Source organism: Anopheles darlingi, chromosome 2 (assembly GCF_943734745.1).
Source record: "Anopheles darlingi chromosome 2, idAnoDarlMG_H_01, whole genome shotgun sequence".
Taxonomy (NCBI): domain Eukaryota; kingdom Metazoa; phylum Arthropoda; class Insecta; order Diptera; family Culicidae; genus Anopheles; species Anopheles darlingi.
In genome coordinates this window covers 78,803,557-78,816,349 of record NC_064874.1, presented here as the reverse complement: position 1 = coordinate 78,816,349, position 12,793 = coordinate 78,803,557, and the positions used below count along the sequence as shown (strand labels likewise).

Here is a 12,793-nt window from a genome sequence, read left to right as displayed (position 1 = left end):
ATAGAGTTAATTTTACCCAACTTCCGGAAACGGTCACCATCCTCTCCTCTAACCCGATGAAAAAAAAAACCCACATATGGATTCCTCCTGGTGGTGCTCTGTTGGCTAACCTTTAGATTCCATTTGTTCCGATGGTCATTATGGTTTGTTGGAACCGGGCTTTCTTCCCGAGTTGTGTATCTGTTCCGTCCCTGTTAGTTGGCCTTCGATTTGTTGGGTGAGAATCACAGAAAAAACTGGACAAAAAGGCATGAGATCAAGTGGAGAACAAGTGCTGCGCGTGGGGTGCGTGGTGGTGGTGACGAAGGGGTTTTAAATGAAACCGGATGTGGTTCGGTTCTTTGTGGGGTGGGATTCCCGTTTGTGGTTTATGGGTTCCTCATGGGAAACAATCGGAACTCTCTTTTCGCCCCTGTGTGATCCAAACTTGTCCAAAACCAGAGGGGAGAGGGCTACTTTGGATACAATCAGGCCGCAATACCGGGGCGCAATAGTCGTCATCCATGAAGTAACGCTGGGAACAGTTAGCTGTGAACCAGTAAAGCATGTGTTCGAGGTCTTCTGATTACACTACAACCCGCTGTGGCTGTAGCAGAAAGAAAGGTTATGGTTGGGTGGCGTTCTCGTCGTTCGTCTGTAGAACGAGTCAAAAGAAATCTTTCCAGAGGGTGTAGTGTTACCCGGAACAGCCTCTGAATGTAGCCTCCCCAAACCGGGCGGTCGGTTGGAAAAGACGGAAGCTATTACAATTTGTCAGAACCTTTTGTTCCACGAAAACGGACCACATGTAATTAAAGTTTGTTTAAAGGCAAAGGTGGCAGAGATAAATGATTGTGCAGAAAATGGGTTCGCTTTGAGTTCTTTTTTTTTTTTGTAAGTTCAAATTAATACCAGATTAGTAATTCTGATCTTATGATGGGAATAATGAAAAAGGATTTTTAGGGGTGCAGAAGCATATAAAATAAGGTTTGCCTTTTAGTCATCAGTTGCTAACAACAGTCAACAGATGTTTTCAATATTTTGCATTTTATTATCTTTTCAACACAAAAACATAAAAAACTATTATTACAAATGCTCTTGGCATGTGATTAATTCTAATTTAAATTTAATTTTAATTTATTGGAATAAAATGATTGACCACTATCGTCAGATGCTTAGTTGTTTAATCAATTTGCGATTCATTTTAATGAAATTTAAGTTGGCCATGTTCACAGTTATCTCTTCAAAAGAACGCAAGAGCTAATTATATGCGCCGAAAATTATGTCTTTAGTATTTCTAGCAACTAATCAGAACGGGAATTCACCGTAGCATTGCCCTTCAATAATCTCTTCCTAGACGTTGGTAAACGATTTACGTTTACAGCTTTTTTTATACGGGGAAGCTTAACAATCTGTTACACGTAGACAGCAAACCGATGGCTTTAATTGGGAAACGGCTGAGATTCCTGAACCAGAAAATGTATTCTATCAAAACAAGAAATCGTAAAGATCATTCAAAATGACCGCAATTGCTGTGCTTTCCCGTTTTGTAGATTGTACATTGAACTTTTAAACCTCTGAAAAAAGGGGGGTTTAGTTTAGCGTTCGAAAGCACAATACAGACTCATTCAAGAAGTACCACATCCTTAACCACCGGTAGACGAGTTATCATGCACCTCGCACGCAGCGTTCCGGCATTGCATGCTGCTCAAGCATTAGTCATCATGGTTATCATTCTCACAGACATCCACCCATCTTCGGGTAGATACCGGTTAGATGGGAATGGAGCCGGTCCCATGTACGTGCGACAATGCTCTGATCGACCTGTCGATGTGCGAGACACTGGCATCAACGACAAGTATGCTGCGTACGACAAAGTGTTGAGTGAGTAGGGTTGAAATGGGGATGGTCAACAACGTTTTTATGGTGCACCTTCGAATGGCGCCTAGTCGTGTGGCGACAGCTGAAAGGCGTGTTCGTGGATTCCATTAAAACAAGCATTATTTGCAAAAAGAAGAACAACAGTTTTTGAAGTATCTCTATCGATTATATCCATACAGTCCAGTGTTCTCAGTACACTAAGGACAGTATCACGATGGCGATGGGAAAGGGATGGGTTATCAGCGATATTTCGGACGATCTGCGAGCGACTCGAATGATTGGAATATTTGTCCATTCTCCAACACAGCTGGTCCTTCGAGCACGAGTGTACATCATCGATGTGCAGTGCATAAAGTTTTATGACCGCTTAATGTGACACACCATCCCTGACATCTCTGACTCACGGTCAAACACGATTGACCAGCGCATGTCATGTCATAGTTGAACTCTCACCGAGTTTCGTCGAGTTCGAGTGCTGGAGGAGGATCCGTGCGGTGGCCTCGCCAACACTCCGGACATCCCATGGTCAGTCCATCAGGCTGGCACCAGCCCCGGTGGTGACCACAGCACAGACGAAAATGGCGCACAACATCGACATCTTGTTGACCCATCAAATGCGAGTTAATTCGATTTTCCCGTCCCGGCGACTTTCTGCCATTCGTATAATCACTCCAGATTCCCCCTAGGCGCAATGGGGTACGGGTGTGATGGGGGAAGGCACTGCACTGTCTCCAAATTCACGAACTTTAATTACTCATAATTTTTCAATTACGCTTCATTTTATGTCAGGATACGGGGGCAGCAGAATGCATTTAGCCCGGAGGTGGCTGCCCATTTGTCAGAACGCTGTCTAATGAGTATGTGCTCCTTTTCTCGCTCTCTCTCTCTTGTCTTTGCAGTTGTCCATTTCTGAGTACCGGCTGTGAGCCCAGACCAGCGCTGGAATTCTTCGATGTCTATGCAGTAGCAACGCCCCGACACCGACATCAAGTTGAGGGGAGTTTGAGTAAGTGAAGCTGTCTTCATCGCCGTCGACATCGTCATCGTTGTCTCCAACAGCAGTTCGACGCACGGAATCCCGTGAGTGGTTGTCCAAGGACCGGCCGCCTGTGGTGTCCGGGTCCGGTCTGTTGTGCCAAACGCCGTGCACTGGAGTGGCACGAACCGCGCTTGAAGACGCGGTGACAACAGCCATGCTAGCACCGGGCATTCGCGTCGCCCGCGGTCCCGACTGGATCTGGCAGGATCAAGGTAAGGATCTGTTTCGCTCATTGACCGCTGTACCGCCATGTCGTTGACACCTTCTACTATGTCCGATGCGCACGATCAGCGGTTGTTTGTCGATTTGTCATTAGCTCTCTCGATTCTGTACTTTCGATCGCGTCTGCCGTCGCCCCGCTTGTTGTAGTGCGACTAAAATTAGTTTCACGAGGTGTCTGAAGGATCCTCAGCGCTCTGTCGCCATGTTGTGGGTTGGTTAGATAAACGAGAAGCAATTCACCCGATTTCTTCGGTATTTTCTTCCTTGTTGCTGATCTGTTGTGCTATTTTCATCCGCGTTCGCTGGGGTGCATCATCACCCCTGCTAGTTCTGCGTAGGCTTACACTGACTGAGAAGTACGGCGTTCCACGGCGGCACACCCAGACAGTCATCATAAGTTCATCGGAAAAGGGACCAACCGATCATGCCTTGTTCTATTTGGAGCATCCAACATTCGCTTCCTACTCGATGGACGGTTCACTGCTGCTGGTGCTGTGTTGTTTGGTGTCATCTGATGGATGTCATCTGGGGCATTGGACTAAGCCGCTGGCAGTTACTGTTTGGAGTAGGCCTAGATTTAAATGTTTTATCCTAGTAAACATATGTTTTGACGCAATTTAGAATTCAATGTATTTTGATGTGCTAGAGTTTGCACAGTTTTTTTCACTTCTGAGCTGAAGATTTAGTATTAATAACTTACGTTAAAAAGATTTTGGGTGGTTTCTTCTTTTCAATACTGAACCGCAAGCACAAACCACATGGTCTCGAAGAAAGACTTATTGGTTGAGAGACATTTCGAGGTCGCAGTAGCCATTGTTGTCATCGTGTAAGCAATGATACGTCAAGAGTAAACAACTCGCTGTAAACAAAGTAGATGTATTCAGTTTACGTTAGCTGGTTCTTATTTCACCTGAATTCATTGCACAAGATACCTACAGCTATCGTTATGGTAAATCCGTAATTTCTTAAACTTCTACGCCTGTACCCCCATATGCTAAAACTCTTTAACTTTGGTTATACCGCGGGGAATACACATTTTACAACCGATTTTAAATGTCAGGAAAATTCCCTCGATCCCTACGATCACATTAAATATTCCTCCAAAAAAAAAAATGCCCGACCACAGCGTTTGCCTTGCGATGTTTCCAGCACATCCGGCGTAAAAGGAAGAGATGGTTTCCTATCGGTTATTATTTTTTGTGTTTTGTTTTATTTTGTTTAAATTCCTTTTTTCCATCCTTGATCGCCGGAAAACTTGAATCGACGGTCCCGGAGAAAACCCCGGAACTGCCATATTCCTGCCGCATCACACAAACAAACAACAGCCAGGGGTACCTCCGTACTCTGTCGGTTACCAGACGGAGACACCTCTGCCCGGGAATGACAAGGGGGGCGTTCCATCTACCCTCGCCTCCTCGCTGAAGGCGCTACGGGACTTTGACCTCCGTGCAGCACACGCTAAACCCTTTTAAGCCCGTTAAGAATATATTTCAAGGGTAAGCAACAGGACAGACGAACCGAGGATGATGCGGCTCTGCCGTGCGTCACGCCACGGCCACACGGTGGTCCCCGAGAGCGGAAGCGGCGTTGATGGTTTTTTCCTGTGGGATTTCGCCTTTTCGCGCCTCCCTCGCGCCGCCTATGCGGTGGGCGTACGTAGTCTGTGGCCCTACCCAAGAGGAAAGAAGAGGGAGTGAGTGAGGACGCGCGAGCAGCAGAGTACAGATGCCGCCGTACCCGCACCGCAGTATGGAAGTCCCAGCCAAGGCGGGCTATCCTGGAGAAAATACACAGGAAGCCAAACTTTCCTCTGGCTTCTCGGGTTTTTGAGGTACGTCACCAATGTCATCTGGCACGCATATTTCGTTTCCATGCCGCGCCACGCCACGGGGGTTTTTCTTCGCTTTGTTTGTCTTTTTTTTATTCACTTTTCTTTGTTGTTGTTGTTGTTGTTGTTGTTGCTGCTGTTCGTCGTTTTGCATAATTTGATCGTTTCCAGATTGTCTGGATTTCCGTTGCTGGTTTGGGCGCTAGGAAAATGCCGCTTTCCGCCAACGTTAGCCACTGACAGGAGTCAGCAATCAAAGGAAGCCAAGGAGTGGAGTTTATTTTTAGCAAAAGGTACCGCCACCTTGATAGCCGCTGCATCGGCGAAGGTTATCCTACTTCGATCGACTTTTCGTAGCAGTACCACTGCTGGATACGGTGACATGTCGAACCTATTTTAATTGGATCGAAAACACTCTGGTATATAGGTGCGTGTGTGTGTGTGTATGGGCGTCTATGGGTTTTGTAAATGTAAATGGATTGCTTGCGTGTCAACGATCACATCGTTTTCATCATCAAATTAAACATCAAGTCCTTCTCACCTCAGCAGACCAGGGTTCATCGATCACACATAAAATGGCTTTTAAACGCGAGGCTCTCTGCCTTGTTTCAACCCACAAGATCAGAGTATAGCGGTCATTTCTGTCGTTCTGAAATCTGGAGTGAAAATCTTTTATCTGGATGATGACGAGAGGGCCATACCTTTCTGGGTGAGCTTCTGGTGTGCTTAACACATGCTACCAAGCATGCAAAACTATATACTACTGTGTCCATAAAATAAGGTGACATTGGATGTATTTTGAATGTTCCTTAATTTTTCTTCCAAATCAATTGGTTTGCCATCAAACTAATCCCTCCCAGACACAATGCACTTATGCCGACGAATTTTCCAGTTTTAGAAACACGTGAAAAAAATGACTTTAGGAATGGCCTTCGGTGCCTTTTTCGCAGCGGCTTGAATCTGCTCTATCGTGTCAAAACAGTGTCCCCGGAACGAAATTTTGGGCTTGTCTAATATCACAGAAAACCAACGAAGTGTGAGATGGTGCATTATCGTGATCGAGCGCTGACGCGCTTGAGATGAAAAACATCCTTCCGAATGTAATTAGCGGATATGTTTGATATGTCAATATTATCAGCAAAAACTCTTGTTGTTTATCGACGGTTTTCCAACACCAAATCTTTGATTTTTTGGGCGTGAGCTGCATCGATTGTCGGTGATTGTCGTCTAGAGCGTTCTTCCTCTTCTAAACGTTCCCGACCCTCCTGGAAGTCTTTTTACCAACTGTAACTAATTTCTTTTTGACGTAGTATCGTCACTAAAGGCATTCTGCATAAAAAATTGCTTAAAAATTTGCGACATGGAGAAAAACGAAGAATGCACTTTTAGCAGTTCACAAAAAAATACGTATCTTAAACACTAGTGAATATTTTGACGTGAAACTTGCCATGGTTGTCAATAACATAGCTGAAAACCTATAAAAAATACAAAATTAAAGATATCCATTTACGCGGGCTATTTGGACACCGTGTCACCTTACTTTTTGGACACAGTAGTATGTCGGGAATGTGTTTGAAGAGTTGGTCTATATTTGTGCTCATTATAACTGATCAATGGTTGTTATCCTTCCTTTCTGGGTGCTGCCATTCGCACTGAATGAAGAGGTCCCCCACCTTTATGCCGGTAGCATGTGATATTGATTGCAAAAGTCAATACGCCTTGACCGTGATAATGAGTTGGTAGTGGCGTGAAGTGGAGTCGGATCATCATTAACCTTTAATCCATACGGATCCATACACCAGGACATCTCCATTCAGCAATCGACTGAATCTTTAATTGACCAAGTGTGGAAACTGATATTTTTGGTGGGATAAAAGTTTTAACACAACAGTAGCACGAATGAACTCGGAACTGAGAAATCTGCAAGCGTCGGGAATTAAAAAGAAAACATAAGCAATAAACATATTCTGAGCGTTTTTATGAAACACTTTTCCACACATTGCCTAAGCGATAAGCCAAGTGATTTTCCAATGCAATCCAATCCAATCTTTCTACTTTCCCATTAAACCGCATCATTTATATCTTTCAACTTGATACTTTCGAAAGTGTCGATCGCTCTAATTACTCCATGGCACCTAAGCATAGTATGGAGAAAAGTTTAGCAACTTCTCACCCTCCGTAACTTTCGCTACCATGATTGCACGAACTAAAACCATGGCAGTGCATGCCAACACAATCACGATGCATTCATATCGCACCGATACCTTTCGGTGTGCTTACATAAACGCCATTACATAGCCCCATAACATCGTCTTAACGCTTCGTCAGCTTATCGGAATGCTGGACGCATTCAATCGACGTACCGTTTGACCATCGATACTCCACGATTGGACACTTGGACTAGACTTGGTTGGTGGTGGTCCCTTGATTTCCTACACACGCAATACGGCGACGATGTCCGTATCGTTTTATAGAACTCATTTCCTCGGTTTTTAGTAGCTCACCGTTCGGTAGCAGATGGCGTAAGGGTATGTGTGTAATTGAGGCGCGCTGATGCGTGTGCACCGCGTGCCCTAATGCTACTTTAGCGACGCGTTCCATTTAACTTTTTTTTGTTATCTAATGCCATAAAACTATTCCTCCGCCACAACAGCCACAATAAGCTCTACATTAATTTATGCTCACGGGGCCCCAGACACCCATACAACCAAGGAATCTAATGGGTTTGATTCGTTTGTCCTCGGTCAATCTCGGTGCGTCTAGGCCACGGGAAGGTCATGGTGAAGGAAAGCCAAACATCAACAAGACCCAACCTCTGGCGCATCAAAACATTGTCCGTCCGTCCCTGCTCGCCGTTTTAGTCTGCAGTCTGATGCACCACATGCAATGCTCTTTCTCGATCAAATTTCTCGTTTCCAAAGGGAAAGAATTCTACACCCCAAATGAAAAAAAATCAATACTGCAGATGTAGGGCTTTGTCATGACCGCACATGGTACACGACCTAAGCCTCGTTATGCTGCGGTGCGGCCCCCGGGGACTCGAAGTTCGATTTCGGTCCGGTTCCGTGTTTTATTCCTTGGCGCATCCCGGCCACTACTGCATTGGGGATGAATATTTTAGTCTTTTCGCGGCACGCCACGGTACTCTCTATTCGGTGTAGTGTTTTCTGTCTGTTCTCTTATTTTCCTCTCTCTCTCTCTCACCCTCTCTCTTGGGCAGAGGTTAAAGCGCATGAATCATAAAAATAACATAAGCCCGCCGGCAGAACACGGCTTAAGAGAAATCGTTGTAATCTGCGTGTGTCACAGGGGGGAGAGGGAGGGGGGCATGATGGGCATAATTAGCGTTTGTGTGCCGGTTGCTATTTCTGGCCAACCTCTCCTTCCAACCACCCCTCCCCCCAAGAGGCGTTCTCGGTTGCGGAACAGCAGCATGTTACGAATGGGTTGGAAAGAGCAGGCGAGGTGAGAGCAGGTAGGTAGAGAGCATTGATTCATTGCGCACGGCATGCCGGGCTGGTGGGTCGCCCAGCCATACGAAACATACGAAATCGGTACGTCGCTCGCTTGAGCAAATAACATGTTTACTGATCCAAAAATAATCATAATTTCTTAATTGGCGAACGATGGCGTGTTCGGTGATGGAGCCGTTATGGTCCGATCCCACAAAACACTGCCGATTGACACCTTTGGATTGAGGGAGCAAAAGCGTGTGGCGCAAATCGGTGTACATTTCAGTACTATAGTAGGTTGATTTTTTTTTTATAACCCGTTAAAGACCCACAGTTTCAATTATATGTTTTTTTTATAACTTAAGGTATAATGCTTCTTTTCTTCATTGAAATGTCTGTTCTAAAAATAGTCATAGTACGCAACATTCCCCCCAAACTAGTCCGATCGAAGGAACCCTCATTCGACAGCGACGTTGCTTAGGTGACGGTCCCGGGTGTCATTTACCTTTACACCACATACATGCGACACGCACGCACGCGCTCCCCTTCTTGCGTTATATCTGCGTGCTATGCGTGACAGTGATTTGCCGTGATTTGAACAGAGAATAGATAGAACACCGGTTTTATTTGTAAGACACCGAATCCTTTCCAAAATATCCTATATACGCGCAGGTGTATGGCTAGCTATGACAGTGCTCCTGGATTATGCAGGCTAGACTAGAAGCGATTGTTCCTTTCCCCCCGAGTTCCCGAGAGACGAGGTAAGACGAGGTTTGATAAAACATTAAAAAGAAACCGCGTACCGTTCGCCGTACGCCCGTTTCTCGAAATAGTGTGTCAGCGGAGTGATATTTTTAAACAACTTCTCGCCACTCCGCTCCTACTAGAAAGGGTGCGCGCGTGCCATCGCCAAATGTCGCCCTTACGGCGATAAGTACGGGTTTTCAAGTAACAGGTATCGGAGGGGGGTAGTTGCTGGTGCGCTCTGTCTCTGGGCCCTTCGACGGAACGAGAAAGAGTGTGTGTGTGTTTGCACTCCGCGTCCGTAGCCTAATGAAGATGAGACACGGCTTACTAGGACTACGACGGCGAGCGGCGATACGTCAAGATATTTATGGGGACGGAAGGAGAAGAAGCAGCAGGCATCTCTCGCATCCCCCGCCATCGTCAATCCTCTATTCGTGTCTCCGAAGATGCCTCGTCTTTTTCTCTGTCTTTTCTGTTTTGGTTTCTTGTGTTGGCTGCTGTCTGCTGCCGGTCGGTATGGGTTGCATGCAGGGCAGCTTCCTCATCCTGTCAGGGCGCCCGCCGGTTGTTGACTTTCCGTGGCGTGCGGTCGGAAATCCCCGAGCCGAGGGAGAGAGCCTTGTGTTGTATATGCGTTGTTCGCGTTCTCCATTTCCGAAAAGCGAGAAGAAAAAAAACCATCCGGCCACGTAGTACATCTGCGATGCTCTTCAGACGAAGTCTCGAGACCACCAACGGTCGGGGATTTTGCCAAACGTCAACACACAGACAAACAATAATACGTCCAGAGAGATGCTGTGCTGTTGGTGTGTTGCTTGGTTACTACGCGATGCGGTTACCTATATCCGCAGCCTGCCACGTTTATGCTTCGTCACTTTTCAAGAAGTCACTGTTAATTCGATCCCGGGATGCGCGCGGCGTCTCCCTCTGTAGCATGCGTCGGTCTTGGAAGCATCTTGAATTTTGGGTTTTTTTTTGCTCTCTAAAGCTCAGATCAATTCTCCGAGTATTATTTGAGTGGATCAACAGAGAAGAAGGATGACTACGTGCGGAAACGATCGTCAGCGTGCAATGATTGGCGAATACCGCGCCATTTGGGAAAAATGAGGCCACAACCGCCCCTATCATACCGCGGCACGTATGCACAATCGGAAAGTCCTACTGCTACTGTTTTCCTTCCCCGTGGTCTGAAGTCTGATTAATGGTTACCCGGTGGTTCGTGATGAGGTCAGACCGTGACATCCGTTTCGGCCATTGCCGACAGCAACGCCTACATCGCACAGCAATCGCAACCAACCAATCCCGCCCGGCAGCGGACTTTCCAGCCTGTTGAGACCGCGAGAGGATGGCAAGTCATCATCAGCGGCACTTTTGCGCGACAATTGCACATTCATTTGGGACGATCCGTTTGTGACAAAAAGGAGTAAATGAGGAGGAGGAGGTTTCTTTGTCATTGGTCAAGTTCGGTTCCGGCCATAATCTAGTGTCTGGGAAATTCACGGAATCGGCCATGATATGGCCATATGGCCATGTCCCATATGTCCATGGATACGCGAAACCGTGTCATTCGCTGGCGGAAGTTTCGCAGAGACACACGCACCACACGCTGCTCTTCTCTTTCTGATAGTGGTCGATAGAGATGTCGCTCCGTGCGGTAACCAGGCTGTGACAGGCTTATCTATCCATGCCCTTCGTTCTCTTCAATGCCGTTCCTAGAAGAACGCGTCTGACGCGTCATGGTCGGCTTTAGATACGCACGCTTTTACCACGAAAACAGGAACACCGGAAATTCGTCATCCGGATCACCGCCACCTGGAGTGCTAGCGTCTCTGTGCGTGTTTGTTGTTTTTTTTTTTTTATTTTCGTAATTTTAATGTTCCGCTCTTCAACACTCTTCGATATCCTTCGGATTGCTCACTTCAAGGTTCGTCCGATGAGACTGCAAAGGACCGGCCAGTTTTAAGGACAAAGAATGTTAACACATTCGACGGCCTAAAGAGCAGTCACGTCCTTGTGGTTCATTTACGACCGCTAGAAGTCTCGCCTAAGTAACGAACCTTAGAACCTATTCGTCGCCCCCCACTCGGTGAACATCGTTGACGATTCGTCGTGTCGTCGTTGAATGAATGTTCATCGGTCGGAATAAAGGGGGGGGGGGGGGGGGGGGAGCGCTGCTCGCGACGTCAAAGCCCCAGTCACTCACGCAGTAACAACATGCGCTTATCTGACTGCCGGCTGGCTGCCTCTTTGTGCCCGTGCACCCGTGCTTCTGACGATCGATCACATTCCTCCGGAACTACGTCGGTACGGAACGTAAGATAGAGGTCCCACAAGAGCCCGCGTGCGCTCTCGCTTCCATCTCTCACCGTCTCGCTGGTTTTCTCTCCCTGTATTTCGTCACCTCGCGATGAAACACGCAACCCGACGGTTGAGCGTTAAAACTCGTCGCGAGTAAGCCGCGGGTCCGGACGTCGGGAAGATGCAGCACAAATGTTAATCGATCGCGAAGCTCGAACGCGAACGGTCGTCCCTTGAACGTCGGCTGCGCGTTGTCGCAGGCTTCCAGTGAACAGCCAGCCAGTGAACGGTACGGTGTAATCCAGATACTACAGCAAGAGACACGCGTAGCGGTGTGACATCAGCAGCGCGTGTGTCTTCGGTTGTTTGCGAATCGTTTATCTTCTCTCGCTTGTCACCGGACCCGGACCGGACCGAGAGGGGAAAGTTTTAGTTCCGGTTGTGTGGTAGTGCTTTTTTTTAGAGTGGGTTTCCCTCCACACAGATCTCTCGGTCTCCGTTGGTCGTGGTGTTGTAGGTAAATAGTGACGCGGGCTGGAATTTGGAATATATTTCACTTTCTTGGTCGGACTGAGTTCGTGATGGAGACGACAAATTGCGTGTGTTTGCGCTAACATGATGTAACCGTTCTGTTCTTCTTTTCCTGGTTTACCCCGGTCTCATTTCATCAGATGACGGCGAAGGACACGTCGGGACGCTGTGTGAAATAGGACGATCCGGATCGACCCACTCGCCAGACAAGACGGTCGTCGTGAATTGGGATTCGGGCCATCGGACCAACTATCGTGTTGGTTATCACAAGCAGTACGATCTGATCGTGATCGATAACGCCCAGATCGGCGTGAAGCATCCGAACATTATCTGCGACGGCTGTTCGAAGGCGGGCATTGCCGGTATCCGGTTCCGGTGTGCCGAGTGTCCGTACTACGATCTGTGCGCTACCTGCTACGGCAACGACGTGCACGATCTCGAACATCCGTTCATCCGCTTCCAGACGGCCAACTCGGTTGGGTAAGTAAAACACAGAACCCTAAAACTGTCCCTAAATCATCTCAAATCTATCCCTCAATGCCGAAAACGACACTACAGACACTTAAGACACACTCTTCCATGCCGAGAACTTTAAAAAAGGACCAAAATTTGAAAAGAAATTGACACATCGCAGTCGGGTCTTACATAACCGCGGGCGTATTCTCGCTCATCGAGAAGAACCCCTATCCGGGGAACTGGCCGGTATAATAGAGTGACGTAGTCTGGCTGCTATGTAGCCATCAAAATACCTTTCATTAGCATTAGCATAGACCGACAGCACCCGGGGGGGACTGTTGGCGGCGAAGACGACCTCGT

The 12,793-nt window shown here is 47.2% G+C and overlaps 1 protein-coding gene across 5 annotated transcripts in view; it reads left to right on the top strand.

Moving 5' to 3' along the window:
• The window catches only part of LOC125960029 (E3 ubiquitin-protein ligase MIB2), a 41,037-nt gene that overhangs the window by 19,701 nt on the left and 8,543 nt on the right, over positions 1-12,793 (top strand). For all 5 annotated transcript variants that reach the window (XM_049693151.1, XM_049693153.1, XM_049693152.1 and 2 more), the window contains 2 exons: positions 2,760-3,111; positions 12,118-12,457. In XM_049693151.1, coding sequence (XP_049549108.1) covers positions 3,054-3,111; positions 12,118-12,457 — 398 coding nt within the window. In that variant the 5' untranslated portion in view covers positions 2,760-3,053. The remainder of the gene's footprint in view (positions 1-2,759; positions 3,112-12,117; positions 12,458-12,793) is intronic.